Source organism: Uloborus diversus, chromosome 1 (genome assembly GCF_026930045.1).
Source record: "Uloborus diversus isolate 005 chromosome 1, Udiv.v.3.1, whole genome shotgun sequence".
Lineage (NCBI taxonomy): Eukaryota > Metazoa > Arthropoda > Arachnida > Araneae > Uloboridae > Uloborus > Uloborus diversus.
The window spans coordinates 72,103,801-72,128,151 of record NC_072731.1 but is presented as its reverse complement, the minus strand read 5'-3'; the positions used below and the strand labels follow the sequence as shown (position 1 = coordinate 72,128,151).

The following is a 24,351-nucleotide window of genomic DNA, read 5'->3' as shown; positions in this document are numbered from 1 at the left end:
TTACTTTTCAAATCTTCAGTCCTTAAGAAGGAAGCTCTAGCGGTTAATATATTAACTCCCTTCCCTACCTACAAAATCCTAACTTTTTTTGAAGAGCCTTTTAAACTTTGGACTAGCCTTTTAAAACCTTAATAAAGCATTTCGTGGTAAATGTGGGTATATGTTTTTTTTTTCACCAACTTACAATTTTAAATTCCAGCCCCCGCCCCCCTCCAAAAAAAAAAAAAAAATCCGATACACACTCGCAATTAGTAAATTTGGTTTGACGTCTGTTGTAGGCATTCAGAAAACAATTCAGTTCTAACAGGCTTGCATAAACATAGTGATTAACCTGACGGCCAAAAAGGTTTTTATCACTCCTTTCAGGTCGAGGCTTTGCGCAATTCTATTGGATTGAAGCACAGATATTTACTCTTGCCAGAAGAAATTTATTCTGTGAAGGAATTTACTGCTTCAAATACCCTCCACAAAGATGAACAGCGTTGGGAAGAAAAAGATATGAAAAACAAAGAACGCATCAATGGCTAACAGAAACTAATATAATCTGATATTTTAATGTAAATTGATCCATTTAAAGGTTAAAGTAACCGATCTATTTCTGATAGCACAGGAAAACGTAATTTATTTTCCACTTTCAGAGAAACTTTGGATGCTTCAAACTGAAACCTGTCGTGAAAGAATTACGAAAATACAATAAACTAATCGCTTTCATGAATCGATTTAGGAAAGGAAATTGCTAGTTGTTGCAAAACGAAAAAACATCAGCCTAGTTACTTAGATGGGTGCTAGTTGCAAAAGTTTTGTGCAGAATTTGAACACAGACAGTGTAAGAGATTTAAGCATAATTGCTCGAGAAAGAGATTAAATGTTAACAGCACTGGAATGCCTTTACATGATGTTCAAGTGCTTATGAGTTGCAGAAACCAGCAAATAAGTTATTAATGTTTCGTGCTGAATCAGAAAGCACGAACTACAAAGATAAAACGTAAGGAATTAATTATTTTGTTTCACTATTGCAACCATTGAAGCTGTCAGAAAAATGATTGCATTCCAGAAACACAACTTTTATTCCATGCTTTAGCAGCAATGTGTTGAGAAAAATTATATCAATTAATATAACTAGTTTTAACTCAATTGTTTAAGAAATCACTAAAATAGCTGTAGTATTATCGTACATCGCATTATGAAGAGTTAAAAATATACAATTTGTAGCTAACGTCAAATGTCCATTAGTTGATACAGTAACAGAAACGAATAACCTTTTCGAAAAATTAAGATGATAGGAAATTTCCCCTAGGTAGGATGTCCCCTTAAAATTGCATCAGTATTTCTATAAGGGGGTCAGAAAAAGTGTTATTTATCTTCAGTTTTCAAGACGCTATCTGCGTCCGGTGTGTAGCCACTATTGGTGCATCTATCTTTCGTAAAGTTTTAATTTAGGGTAGAAGTTCACGAAACTGAATAATCTACCCATTTACAAAGAAAGTAGTAATTTTATTTTTTGCAACACTTTAAAAAGTGCAATGAATCAGAAACTGCCAATTTATTTCGTTTATGCGTAAAACAGCGCGGCGCATTTTTGAATCCGGGCCAGATCCAAACACCCCGGAATATAAAACTCTGCAAACTAAGCTTTACTAAGGTTACGAAAATCTTTCTGTCAGGTCAATTTGGAAAAAAAATTCCAGCAAGAAAATTTGCAATTTTTTAAGTGGAAATGAAAGAAATTAAAGAATTTTCAAAATATAATAAACTCTGAAATATCTCGTCCAGCAATGACAAATTTAAAAACTGTCCTTCCCGTAGAAAACTGAAGAAAATAATATTTTTCGTAGTTAAATTAATGCACATATATTGCTTGTTCAAGGTACCTATTTGTGTAACATTATCTGGAAAGATCAACAAATAGCTACTTGGATGTTGCAATTAAATCATACACGTTCTGAAACATGGTTACAAATGAACGTGTTCATTCACAGCTTGCAGCTGTGTGTTGATTCCTTTTAGTACTGAGGAAGGCGTTCCGTTAAAACATTTTTTTGCAGATTTTTCATAAGAATGTGTATTTCCATCTTGTTACCTTTTTTTTCATTCTAATCATATTTAACTACACAGTCACTATACCACTAACTTAAACTGTTCGGACAAAAATTTTACTTGATTGAAATTGCGGTTTAAATTTCAACCAGATAATTATTCTTTCTAGTTTTTACAAAAAGATATTTTGCACCATTTTGGTATAAACATGTATAATTTGTTTATTAATGAAATCGCTGCATTATTATCATTTCGTACTGTATTGTAATTATGTAAGATTCGAATTAAAGAATTATTCAGATCAAAGAAACTGATTTAAATGAGATTGAATCAAGATTTGCGCTTACCTGTTTTTATTCCCGTTTGAGACATTCTGTACCGATCTGGAAAGGAAGCATTTGACACATAGAATGGACTTCGAGAATGATTACACGAGTTTAATTTCTTATCGAGCGGTCTCAGTGTGCTCACACAGCCATTAGAAAACACATGACTAAAAGTTTATAGTCTCTCATACGCTCTAGTTGAATTCAGTACCTTCTTCCAATGTTGTGCTCGAAACACATACCACTACTCTGTTTTAAAAAAATTGCCTTAGCTTGTAATAATAGACAAGTAGTAAAATGTTAAGAGAGTCTTTGGCCATATTGTTCAAAACAGTCCGCGGTTCCCATAAATTTTGTCGCAACCAATAATGACGTAAGGATTTATTACATGGAACGTGTTAGAATTCGAAAAAAAGCACAATTTTAAGAGGTTATGATTACGGGGTTTGATTTAAGTGGTTATGATCCTAGAAAAAAATATAGAGATGTTTGGGTGGAGTATTTATTTCTGTTTGAAATTTTTAATGAATCATAAAACAGAGGTAAGAAAAAAAAAGAGGGAAAAAATGTAAACTCAACGAAACAATTTTTTAAATTCATCTATTATAGTTTTATGTTTTTGTTACATTTAACATTACAAAAAGGAAGCGCTTTGACTAAAACATTCCAGCGAAAAGAAAGTCACCGATAATATGTTTATTTTTATAAGTACAAATTAAGATAGTTAAGGAAAGATAAGCATTTCAACCCACCGTAAAGAATAATTAAAACATCCTTTCCTAATATATATATATATATATATATATATATATATATATATATATATATATATATATATATATATATATATATATATATATATATATATATATATATATATATATATATATATATATATATATATATATATATATATATATATATTTAATTAATTGATTCTTGTGTATTTCTCCTTTTTTTAGCATTGACCAACAATACTTGTTTTTGAAGTTATTGCTTGATTAAATACCGAGACATCCGTTCATATGTTTGAAAGAATCCTCTTCTATTCATATTAAAACGATATTTTCTTAGTTTCATCTTTTATATTTGAAAACATCTACGACATATATTCATGTATTCAGAAAACAATATGTTATGAGAAAAAAATTTAATTTTGCCAATTTTAAAAAATGTTTTAGAACTATCATACATATAAACGGCTTATAAATGTTTAGTCACTGCGTTTGTTTTTTCCTCAAAGGTATTTCTCTAACAATACTCTTAAATTTTCAAAGGGAATGTAATTGACTTCTTAGTACTAGAAAAATACTCTTTACTTTGTTCCACAAAGTTTTGAAAGCTACTCACACATACTTTTTAATAGAAAAATATGTATTGTGACTCTGATAACTTGACTTATGACCTTCACGTAATTCATTGTCTTTATGTAGCACAGTGAAAAAGAGACGCGTTATTGCCGTTGATTTAAGTTTTAAATACTTTTACAAAACAACTACGAATGACACCAAACTCAACTTAGCACTAATCACCCTTACCCATTATTCCAAAAAGAATTATAACGTTGTGAACGCTATTCCTGAACTTATTAGAGCCACACTATATTTTATTTAATAGCGTGCTTAATATAAACAATTTCCGTGGTCATCATTACTATCTTCTCAATTTGTGTTATTTATGATAGAATTAAATGCACATTGATCGTATATCCATTCCCAAAACATCAATAATAAAAGATACTTATAAAAAGTGATGTATGTGAGTGTTTATGCTCCTCATACAAATCCAGTTTACTCGGATTTTCTCCAAGCTTGGCACAGGGCCTTTCATACTCGAGAAATCGAGGTCTAAATTTAGGTTGAAAACATTAATTTTATCTTTTCTATACGAACAATTTCCTTATTACAGTTACGATCTCGGTAAAATGGAAAACCTGTAAAAAAATACCCCAGATGAAGTTTCTTCAAAGATTAACTATTATTTTTTATTTGGGAACCTCTGTTCCAAGCAAACTAAATTTGATAGCAACTTACAATCAAAACGCACGAATAGCAGATAAAAACTAAATGAAGTATGTTTTTGTAACACAAGCATTATCAAATTACAATCTTAGGTTTTATAAGGATTATAATATTTAACCTTTTTTTGAAATGATAACTGATTAATATTTTAAACATAAGTTTAATTTGATATTAATGTTTTTTATACGTAATAATATCTAATCTGTGCATGTAATTTCTAACCTCATGGTTTATGTCTACATTCTGATGTCCAGTAGTTCTTCAGGTGGGGGGGGGGGGACATGGCTCTCCTTTCACGATCGCCAATATGTGGTTTTTTTAGAAAAAAAGGTTCTCTGGCGGTTGAACACCAAAATTACATGAAATTTGATACGGCGGAGTTCATATAGTGGTAGGAAAAGGAAATGATTTAAATTTTGAAAAACCACGAAGAAATATTATTGTGAACTCTTTGAGTCTGCATAAAATGACTTGTTTTTACAGGAAGAAATTTCTTAATTGATTTACATTTTATACCAACTTAAAGTTCGAGCAATAATAATACACTTCACAATAATATATATTTGCCTATCTGCGATAATTGTTAACCTGTTAGCGGGAGATGATGGGGACTCACGCTTCTTTCTAGAGAAGCAATCCACGATTCTCTTCCGAATAAAAAGTAAGTGAACAGAATTACTGTATTTTCAATGTCATCTGTGAAGAAAAATCCTTCAAAGCCAACACTATACTTTTCTTATTCAGCGCATCATGTAAAAAGTTGTCACACAAAACGTGTAAAACATAATGATTTGCTTTTGCATTATGACACTTTTTTGAACCGATCGCCTGATTCAAACACAAAAAAAAAAAGACAATGGGCATGACATAGCACAGAAAACATGCTTTTTTTGGCACTTTTTTGCTTTTATTTGATGCTGCTCCTTCTGCATGTGCATGAAAAACTTTCTGCAAGTGCATTTGAAATCAAATGCTTGTTTGATTCATTCCATGATTTTCCCCCTTAAATTTCTCATTACAAATCCTTTATGATATTGTCGAAATAATTTTAAGTTTAAAACCTAAAAAATACAGTTGAGGCTTTGATGATGATGCTTGAGGATGAAAGGGGACATTTTCAAGTTTTGAGTGAAATGCGTTTGAAGATATTGTCCTAGGTAAGCTTTCGTTCAAATATTTTCTAAATCATGTTGCAGAGCAGAACCTACTAGGGCTACCAGTATTATCTCTTGCCCAAAGGTAGATGACAGGTTTATATTCCTATTGTACTGGTTTCCTCAACATTTTTAAAAATTTTGTTTAAAACCATCATATATCCAATTTACGTATCATAAATTGATCACAATTTTTTTTCCTTTCATTTTTTTTCTACCTTACGCAATCACTCATAAACCTTGCCAAACTTAATTTTACGCATGAATTGCACTGGCAATTGATTCGAGAAATCCTCATTAATAATAAGAAATGTAAATAACGTGTGAATTATTTTAATATCATCTTTAAACTCTGCAGAATTCAAAACTAACGTTAAGAAAATTGAATAAAAACAGGCACCTTAAAATGATCGGAAACATCTGCTTAAAAAATTATATTAAGAATTAGACGCTTTTAATTGTTTCACGTTAAGAAGATACTTTTTTTTTAAATTCTAATATTTCCCGATGTAGTTTTTTCACTGCTCTTAAAGTTCGGTGTCTGTGATACAGGGATTCGAAAAGGTACAGGAATAATTAAAGTTGTTTTGTTTTTGAATATAGTAATAAATGCAAAACACTATTTTCTGATTAATCTATTAAGAAAATTTTAAAGACTCACAATTAATTTCAGTTCGTTATTACGTTCAAGACGTACGCACATTTATATTTAAGATCTACAATCGATCAGTTAAGCAAGAGCATAAAATGCTCTCAAAATCAAACGTGTGTATTTTTTTTTAGCATGTGTCAACCAGGTACGTAAAGTTAATTGTAATTCACCAACTTTGTTATACGGATAATTGCCCTAAACGCTCTAAAATTTGGTATTATATCATTGATTTCTGTTTTTTTTGATATGAGGTCACTTTTTTATGCTTTTACCTTATGAGTCCCTCTGTAGTTCATGAAAATGTAAAACGCGTCCTACCTAATACACTTTATATTGAACTAGATTCATGACACGAAGTAAAAAATTTGAGAATCAGGCTGTGCATTAGATTTGAAATTTTTGTCTGCGCCTCATATGAAACTATGGTTATAGCTACGGCTTTTATCCTAAACATATATTTTGTGTTTTAAGAATAGCAATTATGCGGTGGATAGAGACCGCAATAAAAAGAAAAACATTAAAAAAGACGTTCGAAACTTCACGAGTAACTATAAGAAGTTGTGTTCTCAACACTGTTCATTTTTCCGCATTAAAAAGTCTCACGTAGAAAATAACCCAAAAACTTTCGACATAACTAGGAATTGCTTCTTTAAACATAATAAAAATGAACCAAGTGATGATAATTTTACCGAATCGTCAAACAAAATTTTCCGAACAAAGAAATTTTCGAAAAGTAACAGTGACCTCTCATTGGGCTGCCCCTCTCGTCACTTAAAGATATTAACTCGCACTCGTTTTATAAATAATTTTGTCAATTGAGTCCGAATCTTGGTTGAAAATTTAATACACCGCACAAAAAAAAAAAAAAAAAAAATGCGCAAACACTGTCTAAAAACATGTTTGAGCGTACTGTTTTCGGCAAAGACATCCATCAACGTTTACTTTACAATTACTGTGTAATTCCAGTCCTGTCATGAATTGCTTTCGCGCTATTGTTTACACTTTTGATTATTGTTTTAGCAATACAAATGTTTGGGATACAAAACTTTCGCTGTATAAAACAAAAAAATAAGTAGCACTAAGTTGAAATAGTCCTTTTTTAAGAGTAAAAGTGTTTGGTATGGAATTCGGGTTGGGAAAAGGCTGTAACAGCACGTGTGTGAGATTAATTTTCAGCTACAGTCGTCAATCCCTTTTTCGCGCTTTGACTTTTGCGACGTCACTACATCGTGTTTTTTTTTCTTTTTTTCCCTTCTTTTAGTATAAAATTATTTTAAAAAAATTCTAAAATGAATTATTTTCCATTTTAAAAGTGTTGTTAATGTACTCCATTAGAACTCGCATCAACTATTTCCAAAAATCTAATTTAATTGCAATGATGAATATTTAAAAAATGTATTTTGCTTCTTTTAATAAAAATTAACACCAGTAACTGCTTTTTAATGATTGAGAAATTCTACTTATCCTCAAATAACACCAAACAATGTTTTATCCTACAAAATAATTAGAACTTAATTACCATCAAGCTATCAAAGCATAAATTGTTTTTCAAATGCAGTAGAGAAAAATTTGGAACGACCTTTTTTAATGACGCAGGAGAAAGTTCTATGTTTAGGAGAAAACTTAAAATCGTCTTTTTTATAAATTGAACTGTTTTGAAGAAACACTTGTCAATTAAAATTTGCGAATAAGCTATACAAGTGCAACTCATTATATGATAATTACTTTCAAAAGAACAATTAATTAGCTGTTTTTAAATAAAAAGGTTCGTTTTTAGGGATTGTGCTTGATGTGCATGTTTTTATGATTTACTGCTCATAAAATAAATTAATAAATACAAAAACAACTTCCATTATTGACAAGTTATCTCTTCTCGAAGCAACATAGCAGACACTAAATTAAAAAAGTCGAAAACTATTTTAAGTATGCGGCTCAAAAGAAGAACCGGCGTTCTTTTTTTTAATATTTAAAAAGTTTATAATAGTAAAATATGTTCATCACTAACCAAGTCATTTTTTTTTATTTACATTTCTCGGAATCCCCAATAATTATGGTTGACATGCCAAGATATCACGCTAGTGTCATATCAAAAAAAAAAAAAAAAACACTATTTTCTACACGCAGATTTCACACCTTTTCGCCTTTCACATTTTTTCTTTTTTTTCTGATTTAAATATTGAAACAAAATTATCAAGCATATTTTTTTGCAATGAAATCTAAACAACTTTTTGTCTTCGTTTCATGAGAATTTTTGTCATTCCCTTCAGACTTTCAGATAATTTTATAACAAACCATTCTCCTACACAAAAAAAAAAAAAAAAACTATCAGAGAAGAGGAAAAATAAATAAATTTATTTGTTGAATCTTTTAGTTATTGAAATAATCACCTAAAGATTACACGCTTATTATTTCGTCTTATTCAAAAACTTCTTATTGCTTTAGGGGTAGCTATTTCGTCCACACAACAGCGATATGGCAGTAACTTTGTACCTAACAAAATTGATTTTATTGGGGCAAGTGAAAAATAAAATGTTTTCCCAATAAATTATTTTCTATTCCATTTAAAAATTAATTTGTGATCAAACTAATGCTTATATAAAAGGATAACTAAATAAAAGAAAATATAATGAAGCAATAAATAAAGAAATAAATAAATTAGTTAAAAAATGCACCGGATTTTATGAGATCATTAATTTATTTAAAATTTGAATAACAAGAACTTTATCATTCGGTAATAACAAAAATAATTTTTGGCTTACAACAAATAATTATGATATAAGTATCAATTTCTAAAAATTGCTTGCATTATCATCTGCTTTGATCCTTGACTTTTTCCTGGCTGACTAAAATTTTGATCAGAGGCGATTTTTCCCTGACTAGAATGGACTACATATGTTTTATGTAGTTAAAATATTACCACATAGTTTACGTTAAAGAGGAGCAGCATTACGGCAGAGTAAATTTCACCATTTCACGTCGCCCTGCTATTTTATTTGATCGCACATTCCCCTACATATATTGTAAAAGAAAATATCTGTGGTAAGATTTTGTAATAATTTTCCTGACTTTTGCTTCCACTTTAGTTTCCATTAGTAACAAGCGTTTAAGGAAAAACAAAACTATAACTGAATTTTAAAAAATATATTTTAAACTAATTAAGGATTGCAATACCGGACCAAAAATGCAATACCGGTATTCGGTATTTTGAAAACTTGATACCGAAATACCGGTTTTAATACCGGTATTTGAAATTTCTTAAAAAATGCTTGAAAACATATTGTTTCGTCGTCACATTTTATAATTTTGTACAAAAATTGAATTATTCATGAAAGCATATTGTAAACAAATATAAAATGAAGGAAAAATGTCATAATTAAAATCAATAATATTCAAAACATTATGGATCTATTGAATTATTTCTAAGGCTGGAACTCGTTTTAGAGCTCAACTTTCCAACAGTTGAAATTACTCTTTCAGAATTCACGCAAGTCGGTGGTACTGTTAACTATGCACGATACACCTCCTCTAATTGTAAGTCCTTTATCTTCAAATAATTCGATCTCTTACGTGCTTCTTTTAAAGGAATCCTTTTGTGTGTGTGTTTCTTTTGTATTGTGTGTAATATTATTATTTTATTTTTTTATTTACTTGTTCTGAATTTATAGCTAGTTGTAGTTTCTCTTCGAGAGACGATACTTTTCCAATGTTAACGTCAGTTTTCCTTGAGCAGGTAAAAATCGTATTTGCTCTTTATTAGCCTTTTTGTTTCCAATTTATGAAAACGGGACTACATTTGATCTTGTTTGTTTTTCTTATTCGTTTTCTCTTCCTTTTTAAAATTCTTTACAATTATAATTATGTAAATATCTGAAAATACGTTTCAATTAATTATGCTTTACCTAGAAGACATTTCAAAGCACTATATAATTTCTATTTTTTTTTTTTTTTTTTTTTTTGCCGAGTATAAAGACAAATAGCGAGACGGGACAACAATCCAATACTGATGACAACACATTACCATTTGTTAAGCTAGCAAGATAAAGTTTTTGTCAAAATTTAGTACAATTAAGTCAATTTTTATAAAACTCATAAAGTATTACTGCAATTGATGGTTGGAATAAAATGTATTAAAAATTACCCTCGAAATTAACTTTCACAAAAGGGAAAGTAAGTGATTAGGGAATTGGAAATATGTAATAATAATATGGTGCAAGAAAGCACACTAAAATGCGATTCATCTTACCATCTAGTAATGACAATATCTTTTTGCAATGTTTCTGCTACTTTTGTTTTATGAAATTCTGTTAGTTCGTGGTTTTGAAGCCAAACTTTTACATCAACAGATTAAATTATGGTTTTGTAGCTTGGAAAAAGAAATGTACGTTTAAAATATAAGTAGATATTAAATAAGTTATAAATTGATATTTAATAATAAGATTATAAACTGAAAAATCTTTAATTGAAACCTATTTATTATTTTTAGCTAATACCGAAAATATCGGTATTTTACTTCAGCAAATACCGATATTCAATATACCGGTATACCGGTATTGCAATCACTAAAACTAATAGATATGCCTTAGGCACACACTATCTGTAACTCGGGATTGAAATCCTTAAAATGTCTATTAATTTTTTTTAACGGCATTTTTTTTCTTTAATTTTTATTTATTTATTTTTTGTGCAGCAGAATAAGCTAAAAACCATGAAAGGACTGCATTATGATTGACAAAAAGGTTTCATTCACTTCATATGGCATCGCCAAATGATCCTTTAAAATTTAGAAAATTGCCGTTTCTTTTTTTTTGCATTTTATAGAGAACTAAAGCAACAGCTTAGTGCTTTCCATACGTATTACCGTTTAAATCAGCTACAAATAAAACTTGACAAAATTGAAGAGATTTAAAAGACATTGTTACACAATTAAGAGAAATTAGGAACTAAATGTTTATAACAGGAAAATGAAAACCTTTATTTTTCCCGGACATTTAGTGACCAAAACGGTCTAACGCTGCAAGGAAATCAGTGCTTAATTTCATTTACACACAAACCATGTTGTCATTTAATTCCAAAAGTGTGATATCCAAACAGGAATGGATTTACAAGCACTTAATAGTTTCACAACACGCTTTGTGCAACAATTTTGTCAAAAACAATGACATTAAGCTTCCGGAATGGAGATTTTTTTTTTTTTTTTTTGAAAAAAAAAAAAAAAAAAACTTAAAACAGTTAAACGCAATTTTTAAACCAAACATTTTAACTTTTATGTTTCTTTCAAAGTTTGTCTTGATTTATTTTGGGGGGAAAACAGTTCTCCTTGAAGGCGATTATTAAAACTTGTTTGAATATTGCTACAGGTTTCTTTTCAGCAGAGAAAGAAATTGAAATTCTTAACGTAGTACCAAATCTTCCTTGATGAGTTTTAAGAGGATGCAAACTTAATCTTCGAAACAAAATCTATTTTTCTCAGAAACTGCCCTTGGGTTAAATGATTTATTTGAAAAGTTTAAGATAACATTTTTCATTATAAATCAGTTCATTTTTCTCTTAATCTTGACTCCCAGAATCTCTAACTCCGGTATTTCTTTCAAACTTTTTTTTTCAAAATGCCGACTTTTTTTTACTTATTAAAACTTTCGTTATTTTCAATTCGATTTATTTTTCATCTCTCGTCCAAATATAACTAGTTTTGAATTTTCTAACAAAAAAAAAAGATATTTTCAGAAAAATATTTCCCTGAAGCACTACACAAACAGAAACTTCATTCAATGCAATCATTCCATTGAATTGGCATTCAATGTAATGAAGAATAAATTTCAGCATATATTGTTTTCAAGTATACTATAAATTTGTAGCTTTGAGCAACAACCAAGTATACGTGATATTTATAAGAATAGAAATTAGCTCGAAGCATTTTTTTTTCAATTATAATTTTATTCTATAATCGTACAATTTCAAAAATATTGAAATTTGGTGCTGTAGCTAAAAATTTACGCAGTTTAAAGATGAAGTTGCTAGATTATTGAAATTAAGTATTCAACGAAATTGTATAGCTGAAAAGATTTCAAAACTAGAACATCAATTAGAAATAGCCATTCAAAAGACACAGAAAATTATTCAAAAATTCTGTAACTGCTTTTTTATCTCCGTAAAGACGTTGCCGAAACCTACGGGAATGATTGAGTAGGTCTAGAAATTCAATAATGCTTTGACGACGGATTTGTACTATTTCTTAGCGATTTCTCGATACATTTGGCGCTAAAACTGATCTTCAGAATTCCGTATCAGATTGTTAACAAATATTGGCGATATTCGCGGAAGTTTTTAAGACTTTTTTAAACCTTCGGTGCCATTTCTCATTCACGCATCTTATATAAAAAGAACTTTCCCATAAACATTTTGCATCAGCTTCGCAACTTAGTTCAAAACTATATCGTCGGCTGAATACAACAACAAAGAAACTGCTAATTTGAAGGGAAAAAAAAGAGTATTTCACTATTGTAAAACATTTTGTTCGAAAGGAAGACATACCTAAGTACTTCTAAGTAAATACAATTTAAAAATAATAGTTGGATAACACTGTAACTAAGTATTTAGATATCCCCAAATTAAAGAGAATACATTCATTTGTTGAGTTTTTTTCAAACAATTGTGAACAAAACTAAACTATACTTATCAACTTGCAGCGTTCTCACATGGTATGTGCTTCACCTTTTTTAGTAAGTGGTAACATTTCGTTTTTTGAACAGTTTAAAAAATACTTTTAAAGTGATGGATAAAAATAGTTTGTAGTAAATTTGACGTCAAGTACTCTTTTTAATTCAATTTTCCAAAAAAAACAAAAGTTCACGTTTTAAGTTTAGGAATCGTGTCTTCTTAAAAAAATATCAGCTAAAAGAAACACTATAAAATTTTAAGTAATTTTTAAAATCCTCTTCGAACTGCTTCACTTATTTCCTTTTTCAAGAACACATTGGAGTACATCTTTTGAACAATTTTTTATTTCATATCGCTTTTCGGAACGCGTTAGAGAACCTTTTTGAACACCGACACATACTCTCTTTTTTTGGAACGCTTTGTAGCATATATTTCTCAGTCATTTTTTAAGAAAACTTATGGAGCATTCCTTATTTTCCAGCTCGCAGGGTGGAACAAATCTTTCACTGTTAAAACCGAGGTGGCATGGCGTACCACCGAGTAACGGACAACCTTTTGGTCAGGAATGGTCTGAGACCAAAATGTGCAAAGGCATTCACGAAACATAAATTATTATTGTAACAATATATCTAGTTACATTACAATATCTCTAGTTGCATTATAATAATGGATTCTAATGACTGGAGCGCAGTTAACTCTTTGAGAACCAAAAGTTTTGAGGTAAAATGTGGAAGTTTTCGTGTTTTCAAAGAGCAAGACAGTGTATTTACAGTTGGTTGTACTATACAAATGCAATATATACTGCAATCAACCATCCTTTTAATAGCCACCATCACTTAAAAAAGAAAAGAAAAATATTATCAATCACGTTTGCCCAAATGTGTTGCCATTTGTTTTTCAATTGGGTCCCTATACTGTTCTCAAATGTGCTCACAAAAAATAATATATCGACTATCCTGAGGAGAATACATTTGGAATACATTATAGTACACTGTCAGCATTTTTTTTTTCTGAATTAGAGTATCCCACAATGGGTTCCCAAAAAGAGCCAGAAATTTGCAGAAAAATACTCCCTTGCTGTAAAAGTAATTTTATCTATGTCTCTACCTCAGAAAAAAAAAAACAACGATTTTATAATATTGAGAAAGGGAAGAAGTTAAAACTTTTAGCAATGATTTTTTTTCCGAAACCACATATTTTTCCAGCATTATATGCATTTTCTGAACTGTTTTTTTTTCATAATGTAACCTTACATTGTACAAAACTAAGCTAAAGACTTAATTAGCGCTCAAAAAATGTCTGTTAATGTTACAAATCTGAAATGTAAAAAAAAAACAGAAAGATGGTAGCATTATACTTTTCCCACACAATACAACAGTTTTTTCTCCAAATGTTGTGCCATTTTGCCTGAAGTGGGGAGAACTATTGATCGCGGTAGGATTTTTATTTGTTTAAAAACAGAAAAAAAATTGAACATTCTGGAAAATAATAGACTACAATCCGCAACTGTCAAAAACTTCTTTTCTGCAGGAAACATAATTCTTCGACGAGAAAAAACGAAAATAGTAGCAGGAAAACAGCGGGGGAAAATGAGCGTTTGGTTTGAAAATTTTTAAATAAAAATAAAACTGAGGCATAAATCATTTTTAGGGGTGTTAAGAGACATTCAGAAGAACTTTAAAATGTGAACTGTCTGTCACAAACATGGTTAAAAACTGTCCTTTTTCTTGAAATTTAACTTCCGAAAAAATATAATTGCTTAAAATAGAGAATATGTAGAAAGTTACACAAAACATTCTTAGTCATCAGTCATACTTATCTCGGTTTTACTGTCATAAGCATTTATACACCTTTTTATTTTATTTATTTATTTATTTTTTAGTTAGAATCTATTACTATTACCTGCAGACACGTAAAATTGAATTTATTCATAGAAATGCAAAGCTAACAAAAAAAAGTAAGCAAGTATGTCCTTGTATATCAGTCATTTTTCCATTTTCCGAATATGCACACACAATGTTCTAGAAAATTAAAATATTCAAAGTTACAGAAACTTAATAAACTTTTGATCACCTTTCTACTGAAAAAAACACCGGAATACGTCAAAAATAGTTATATAGATCATGTGTAATATGAAGCATTGAAGAATATCTTATGTTACTATAACTTCGTCACATAACAAAGTATTTTTTTAAGAAAAAAACCTGCACAGATTCGAGAATTTATCTCAGCTTTAAAAGAAGACTGTTTTTCTTCTTAATCGGATTACATGAATGCCAACTACTGCCATGTTACTGTCAAACACAACGTTTCTGTGAACAATGAAAATAATTGCACCTTTATTTGGGCAAACGTCCGCTCAGTCAAAAGTTTTCTTACATTTTTTTTTTTTGTTAGTAATTACCACTTATACCTTGCTACCTGATTTTCTTAATAAAAAGGGTCGGTATGAATTTGTTTTTTTTTTTTTTAGAAAATAGTTTTAAGCGGGATTCTTATAATTATGGACTTGTGTCCGAATGGTGGAGTCTAATTTCTCACCACATTCCCGATTTTAGGACATACCCAATGGTAAGAAAGCACACTGGCTGACATATACGAAGCATCCGCGGTCGAGAACCGGATTTCAAATACAGTATAACCTCGATCGAACAATACAGTAAAATCCGGACCATTAAATTGAGGAAATCGTTGTATCGGGTATCGTTAAATCGAAGTAATACTGTAGTTAAGTGTTACATTTTGTCTAGTTAAACTTGTTAATAATAATCTTTATTATTTTAAATCTACTTAAAAATTCCTTTATCAAAGAATTGCAAAATGATGCTTTTCAGATGATAGATAAGATGATGAAAAAGCTCTGTTTCATATTGCATGATTATTCCAAAATATCCCCCTCTAATATCAGTTTTATTTTTCTTTTGCCTTTAATATTATGTTTGTCACTGAGGGGTTTAAAAAATCACGAAAAAACAAAAAAGTAATAAAACGAAAAACTGCTTTTGAGTTTTTTAATAACCAGTTAATTTCTAGAGCAAAATTAGTTAAAGTATTTAACAATATTTTAAGATTTTTAATTTTTTTAAATTACTTAAATCATGCTACTTCAATTCAAGTGCGCAGTAATTATTTGGATTTTAAAGTCACCTGTCATCTGGTATTCATCAATTTTTTAATTCAAGTAAACTTTAATGCGTAAATTTAAAAATAATGGATTTTTTAAAACTTTTTAAGATTAAATAATGTTACATGTATAACAATTTTTCTAGCATTAGGATTAATTTAAGACGTGTGCCTTTAAAAACTTTTTAACACATATTATGAAAAAAGTTTGAAACGTAAAAAAATATTTTAAAGCAGTTAATACAATTCAAAAGGAAAAAAAAAACAACTTTCAGGATATTTTGATGGAGAAGTCAAAAGATTAAGAATATAAAATGGAAATGAAACGGGTTTTCTGATTTTCAATCAATCATATATTGAGGATAAAATTTGAAAAAATTGCTATTACCATAATCATAAAAGTATTTCGTTATGTTGGAGCTTTATAGGTTACTGCCTTAACCATTTCTGGTTGATAGAAAAACAAATCTCTATAAATATTCTCTTCAGACTTGTTTTGGACCGTAAAGGGAAAATAAACTTTTTTTTTTTGCATTTTTACCAGAGAAGTTCTTTTTTTTTTACTTTTAATATCATTTCTAAGCATAATTTTAGTTGCAAACTTTTAACTAAACTTTTTCCAATGGTATTTTTTTAATCAAAATGTTCATTGTATGAGATTATAGTTTTAATTTTTATACAATACTTAAATGTTTATCTGATGATTAAACCCACAACTTAAAAACTCTTTTTCTCTTAAACTTTACCATGGTGGTGAAAACACCATGCAACAGCTAATTATGCTCATTTTTTAAACAACTAATAATGTATGTACCATCATTAAAAAAGTGATATGAGAATCAAATAAATAAATAAATAAAATGATGTAGTGGATCCATAATTACGAACTATTACTTCAACCAAAAGTATGAACTTTCACTTTCACTCATCAATGCCTACAAAACCACCGCCATGGCTTTCAGTCACACTTTTACATGCTTGCTTGCTGTTGTGTCTGCCGCGCCATCGCTGATAAGACAGTGACGCATCGTACTAAGAAATATTCGCAGCCACGACTTTTTGTTCTTGAATTTTAGCCTTTTACTTGTTTTAACAAATAACTGTCAAAGCTTTCTGCATTAACATGTTTTACCATTGAGAAGTGTTTCCGGCACAGCAGTGGTGCACATAGGTGGTGCATCCTAGGAAGGAAAAGAATACATACTTTAAGAGTGCTTACTCTTGATTTTAACAAGCATTTTTTTAAGCGTCTGTTGATTATACGATTTTATATTTACTCGTTCAGAATTATAAAAAATGACTATTTGGCTTAATCCACGCAATTGACCAAGACAAATCTATAAAGTAGCAACTTATTTAGGAAGCAAGGTTCACCAAATAGTTGTTTATTGGTTAATAACTGGTATCACACAAGCTAACGATGAATAATTTTTAACTGTGGATATTTTAATGAATCTTTATTATTTTTATTTTAGGGTACAAAGATGCAGGACTTATCCTTAGCAGCCATCTTATTACTATCAATGGTATATATTACATCATGTAACCCACGAATTTCTGAAAACCCTGAAAAGACAGAAGGAAACCTTTCTAATGCTGATACGGAACCTGTTATTCCAGACCAAATGGATTCTACTGAACTCCGACTAAGTGATGACCCACCAGCACTACCGAAATATGGTTTCTTACCAGGCAAGCGAGGATGGAACAACTTGTCCAACATGTGGGGCAAGCGGGGATGGAACAACCTGTCCAATATGTGGGGAAAGCGAGAAAATAGCGATCTTCCTCCTTACTGGGATAAACGAGGATGGAACAACCTTTCAAATGTCTGGGGGAAAAGAGACTGGAATAAATTATCTAATGTCTGGGGAAAACGAGATTGGAATAAATTGTCTAATGTCTGGGGGAAAAGAGACTGGAACAAGCTCTCAAATATGTGGGGAAAACGAGGATGGAACAACTTGTCGAATGTCTGGGGGAAGAGAAGCGACAATCGAGATGATGGCAAAAGAACAACCCAATGGAACAACCTGAAGAGCGTGTGGGGGAAGCGAGATGCAGAATGGGAAGCACCAACAATGTGGGAAAGTCTCCCATCAACAGATGGTAATTATTTTTAAATATCTGTTCGTGTTTCAAAATACTTCGGTACAATAGTTTCAGTTCATTTTCTTTGTACTTATTTTGTTTTTATGAATTAGCATTTTTTTTAAAAATAATTGTTCAAAATAGTTGAAAAACCTTCCCTCAATGGATCAGTTAAAGGACAAAAATAACAACTAATTTCTTAAAAATACGCATAGATCAAAATGTAAAGTGAAAATTAACTTTGCGAGGGCAACCATCAACATTTTTATTCAAAGTACTTCAGAAATGAAAAAAAAGCTTGTTTTTTTCATCCTAAAAATATTTTTTGATATACATATTTTTAGTAACAAAGGATTGTTAAAAAAAAATAAATAAAAGGGCTTTCGCTTTTCTGCTTAAAAGAGCAATTTTACTGTAGAGTCTAGTTTTAAATTCAGTATTTTTTTCTTTCAATATTTTTCTCCAAAGTTAGGGATTTTAATGAATAATGCTTTGTTACAGTAACGACGTAGTCAAAGGAAAACAGTTTCCTTTGCTAATGTTAGTTGACTCAAATTTGAAAAATTTCCCTCGCGAGATTTATACAAATAAATTTCTACTTATACTCAAAATAACGAAACGTACAAATCCATTTTAGAAATTTGAATACTGTTTAAGCTTTTTCTTCCTCGAGAAAACAGAGTTTGGTTTTACATTTTATTGTGTACATATTACGATTAATTTCCCAAAAGTATTTCGTCTGCTTTCCACTTCAGTTTCTTTCGTAGCTCTATTGCATCAAAAAAGAAAAAAAAAAGAAAAAGAGAAAAGACGAAAATAAGATTCGATCTTTCGAAATTTCAATTTGTTCCATATAGAAAGTGATGTATAAATGACCAAAAGAAATACATTGAGATAAAGTATGATAAATAATGCCAACAAGTTATTTAGTTCACTGCTAATAAATTATTTATTTTATTAAAAATCCAAGGACTCCGTTTATCTTATCGAATATGTGATTAAAAAAACTTAATCATTTGGTAACGTTTGCATTGGGGAATTCTAAATAGTTCAAAACTTATTTTTAAAAAGCTATTTCCTATGTTCCAAAAATGAAAATGAGCTTTCTTCTATAATCCTTTTAAATGTTTGCATGCTTTTTTTCGGAAAAAATCTAGTAAAAGCACGCTTATCTTGTTAAAAATGGTAAAGCTATGAGAGTTTAATCAAAATTCAATAGGGTAGTAAAAAACACTTTAGTTATCAATAATTTGCTTTTAATGAGCAAATTTGTTGACTGTGCATTTTCATCGATATTTTTGTGTTACACTTTAATGTAATGCAGCAGTTGTAACAAAATTAACAAGGTTGCCACGATCTGTCTTTATAGGGTTAGAGAGATTGCGCACGTGAGCAGGAGAGACTGCTCTGAATAATTACTGTACAATTAAACTTTTAACACCAATAATTACACTTAAAATGACATTATTGTAAGGTTTTAGTTTGTTATCATCCCACCCATTTCCGTAGTGGGAGTAAATATTTTTACCCAAATATTTAAAAATAAGAAATTGCAAAAAAAAATTTAAAAAGGACGTAGAAATTACAATCTCTTTTTGAGTCATTCTTCAAAAAGTGTAACCTTTTTGTCACACGCCTTTTACAGTAAAAACTTCACACAATAAAATCTCACTTCCATTACCTAAACACAAAATGCCATTCCTCATTATTACGTGGCAGTAATGACATCAATTTTTATTTTCCATGATACAAGGCATCCCCCTTGTTTATTTTCAGCCATGTTTGAAGTTGTGTGATTTTTGTCGAAGAACAAGAAAATAGATTTCGCTTTAAAAACTTCGCGTGATTATTCTGACTTCTCACCTCCGTGAACTTGAATTTCAGGGATGTAAATTAATGTAAAAAAATAAGTGAACATGTTTCCAAATGCTTAACATGTGCAGATCGTAACAACGAAGAAAAAAAATTCCTGAAAAATATATCTATTAGGCCTATATTAATGGAAATTTCTCACCTCCGTGAATCTCTACTCGGTGACAGACCTTATCAATGTCATTATTTCTGAGGTGAAAATCAATGATGCAGGGGAAATACATCAATAATAGTCATTCTACCAAAATTATAAATTGCCAGTATATCCTCAAATTTACTAAATACTATTTTAACATACATTTGAAACTACTAATTAAGTCGTACTTGTATTAAGAGAGCTTAAAATTACATTCCCATTAGTCGTTAAAATAGCTGATTGTTTGCCCAATTAACAAAATTGCTACTTTGATATTAAATTGGCCTCGATTTTCAAATATTAAAAGTTTTTATTTTATTTTTTTAATTTCCGTTAACAGGGCTGATGAAAAATAGAAAGAACTACTGTTGCTAAGAGTATTTGTCTAGGGAAGCAGTTAAATGAGAAATTCAAAATCAAAGTTGTTTTACCGTATTGCCATTCGATTAACTTTAGAGAAAAAGTCATTAAAATTTGCGCATCTAAACTATGCAAAGCAGCAAAATATTACCGGAGACACCCTAAGAAACCAACACTCACTACGAACATTCAAATACTGCTCTTGCGCAACTGTATGAAGTATGCGTGCTTACTCAACTCTTACCCCCCGAACCGCCTTTTGCGCAATCTCTATTCGCTTGACCTTATAGTGGTTTCCCTTATACTTATCTATACCACTAGTTGCAATAAGTAATCTGTTGTATTTTTTTTAACAAAACAAATAAATAAATAAATAAAACATCATCCTTATTATATTTTTAAATTACGTAAATAAATTTAACTGTCACAGTTTTTTTTAAATTTGATTTACGAGTTTATAACCTCCTGATACATACAAAGTCACATTTAATAATTCCAAAAACAGTTGAATTAATTTGATAGAACCTTAAAATATTTTTCGAATAAATTGTTTTAAAAAACTGCCACAAAGTTATGTTCTCGCTGTCAAACATTATAGTCATAGGGAAAATGGTTAGTCCCACTAAAACAAGCTTAGCTTAGTATACATTAAGACATTTGAACGCTTATTAAACGGTTAATGTGAGTTCATACCACTAAAGGTACTTTAAAAACTATTTTGTTGTAAATTATTGGTCTAAACTTTATGTAATAAAATTTTCCTGGATTAAAGCTTGTTTTAGGATAAACAAAAAATACTTGGAAAATTTTGAATTTTTTTTAAATACTTTTTTAAAAGTACATAATGCTTCTCATTAAATTACTTTTTGATTAGGAAAACCTACAAAGCTATTTTTTAAACAAATCTTTAGGATATAATTTGAGAGAATACTATTTTCCTTTGAACTATTATTTTCAAAATATTAAGAAACCATACATACCATAAAATTCAACAAACGAGTCTCCTCTAAACTTAAAAAAGTTTTTTGCGGCGGTCTGTATTTGTTCCTTTTCTTAAAATAACTTTCACAAAGCAACTTTTTCTATGGTGAAAAAGGAATAATATTTTTTTCAGTCCTTTTCTTGCATTTGGGAACTCTAATAACTAGCAATTTTTCTCTGAAGGAAGAGTGAAAACAAGCATAAGCTTTTTTCTTTATTCTTTTTTTTTCACATTTTCGTTTCGAGTTGAAATTTTTTCGGATTTAAGCCTTTTAAATAGGCGATTTTTCTACCAAGTATTATCAAAACGAGGATTTTTTTTTTCTTTTTGTATTTGAACTTAACAGTTTTCTGTGTAGGACAAGGGCGGATACAGGATTTCATTTGGGGGGGGGGGGGGGGTCATGCTCAAGAATGTTCGTACGATAATTTTCCAGAACTTAGGTTTTTTCTTTAGGTGTCAACAAAAAGCACTAAATGAGCCATTAGCTGGATGACAACTTAATTAATTTCGTAGGAAAATAGTTAAGAAGTGTTATTTCAAATTGCTAGTTAAATTGAATTATAATAGAATCTAAGAAATTACAGAAACCATATCCATTTTTTGAATTAAATACGTAAACATGTTATATTAGCAATCTTAACAGAGAGAGATATAAAAAAAAATCAAGCACTGTTTTGAGCTCTATAGATTTTTTTTCACATCGTATCGTCGATAATCTGCAAGAAATAGGACAAATAGACTTAATATCTCCAAAAATATAAATAATAACAAGAAAAATAGTCGAAATAAATCACTTGGTTTGACCTCTGGGATTAATCTTTGAAAAGCAGCGAAGGAAAAGTAATTGAAATTTCCTGATCTGACGGAGAACTTAAAACTTTTACTGAAACGAAGTTCTAATCCTGTTTAAATTTGCATAGCGACTTTGAATATGATGGGCATTTCGGATACGAGTTGATAAAACACTAATCAAAAATGGTTAGTTTTTTGACTTTCTGGTAAGCATATTAGTTATAATAAATAAAACAAAGATAATATCTTCTTACGACGGTCTGGTCACAGCTCTTTTTAATATTTTATATACTGATACCTCCGTAAAAAAAGGTTCATTTCATTCATATATCTGATTAGAACAATTAACTTGTATTTTACTTCAATAAAAAAGTTTAAGGTTTCAAAAAACGCAGGGAAGACACATTTCATTAAAACGCAGGTCAAGAAGGTAATATTAAACATACGATCTATTTACTTAAATATCATATTGCAGCAGTATTCGCACCATCAACCAACACAATAAATAAACGCAGCGAAAATCTAATAAAAGTTAAATGTTTTATGAACATGATAAATGGATTAAATATTTGCGTAATACTCGACACACATCCATATTAGATTTTAAATTTGCAGATAATCAAAACATCCGTTTTGTATGCAGAAAAATACAGAATAACACAAAATGCGGTGAAAATCAAACTAAAAATTAAACATCTTATGAATACAATTCGGACATTGACAAATACTCACCGACCGATTCTTTTCAATAGCAGAAAAATCGGAGGTGGACGAAGACGTCGCAGCCCCCGAATCTGATGCAGGAACTCCGGATCCATCGGTTTCGTGTTTATCTGTTTTTTGTAACTTTTCAAAAAAAGACAGCAAAGTTTTTTCACCCGAACGCTTCATTGCTTTTTGGGTGGTCCTTTCTTGACAAACGCAGCTTTCTTCAGCACAGTTTCCGTCTGAATTTACGAGAACTCTCGTATAACGATGTTTATTAAAATAAAATTTTACATTACTTGCACGACACTGATTCCAAAACACTGATTAAAACTAAATAACTATTTACAAGACATTAAAAAAATAAGATCAGCACGAACAAAAACGATACACCTAAAAATCACGATCACTAAAGAAGGGAGTAGTTATCTACATAGACGTTACATAAAATATTTACACGTTCAAATATTTATCAATTGAATCGATGCCTACAGCACAGGAAATAGTTTTACAATAGCGGTCGTCGGTTAAATTTGTTGTATAAAAAGCAATCGGCGGGCGCCAGACACTTCTTTGCTACTTTTATTCATTTGACTGGCGCCTGAGGACGGCCTGAGCAAAGAATGACTCAAGCAAATATACTATTTTACTGTCGACACCTTTTATAATTATGTATATGTAAATAGAAAAGTGACATGTAATACCCCCCCAAAAAAAGGAATTCAAAATTTATTTACTCGGTATTTGTTTTGGTCAGGTTTTCTTTCCTTTTTTTTTCAAGCGGTCATTTTACCTACTCAAATTTAATAAACCTTATAACATATTGCAAAGCAATGTCGCAGATTGGGAGGGGACGTCACAACTCCATGACAACCCCTTCCCCTTTCTTGTATCCACCCATTCGTACAATGCCCCAAAAATTTAATTCAAAAATTTTTTTTCAGGCAAGCATTCATATATTGTCGCGGGTTTGGGGGGGGGGGTCATGACCCCCATGACCCCCTCCCCTTGTATCCGCCACTGGTGTAGGAAGATGTAATTTTATTATAAAACGGCATGACTGAAAAAAAAAGCGAAAAACACGAAAAAACATGAACAACAACTAGTTGACGATTAAAAAAATTAAATTCCCTTTTTTTTTGACCACTATGCTAAAATTTGGACAAACTTATCCGTTCGTCTTCTTTCATCTCATACCTCTTACAAAAGAAATAAATTTCAGTTTTATTTATTTCACCGATATAATTGGACTTCTCCCCATTTGGGGCTTCACTTTCTCAGGTGTCTATCCCTTATGCCCTAAATAATTGCTATGTGAATGGCCTTTAAAGTGCCATTAGCAACAACAATAAGATTTTTGCGATTTGTTTTGCCCTGGTCATAATAATAAAACCATAAACTCGAACGTACTATGTGTGCGTCAAAAATATCAAACAAATC

The 24,351-nt window shown here is 30.2% G+C and overlaps 1 protein-coding gene across 1 annotated transcript in view; it reads left to right on the top strand.

Annotated features, from left to right (window-relative positions):
• LOC129234642 (prothoracicostatic peptide-like) overlaps positions 1–24,351 on the top strand; it is a 146,978-nt gene that overhangs the window by 106,607 nt on the left and 16,020 nt on the right. Inside the window, exon 2 of the mRNA XM_054868678.1 lies at positions 17,446–18,079. Within this exon, the coding sequence (XP_054724653.1) occupies positions 17,455–18,079 (625 nt within the window). The 5' untranslated portion in view covers positions 17,446–17,454. The remainder of the gene's footprint in view (positions 1–17,445; positions 18,080–24,351) is intronic.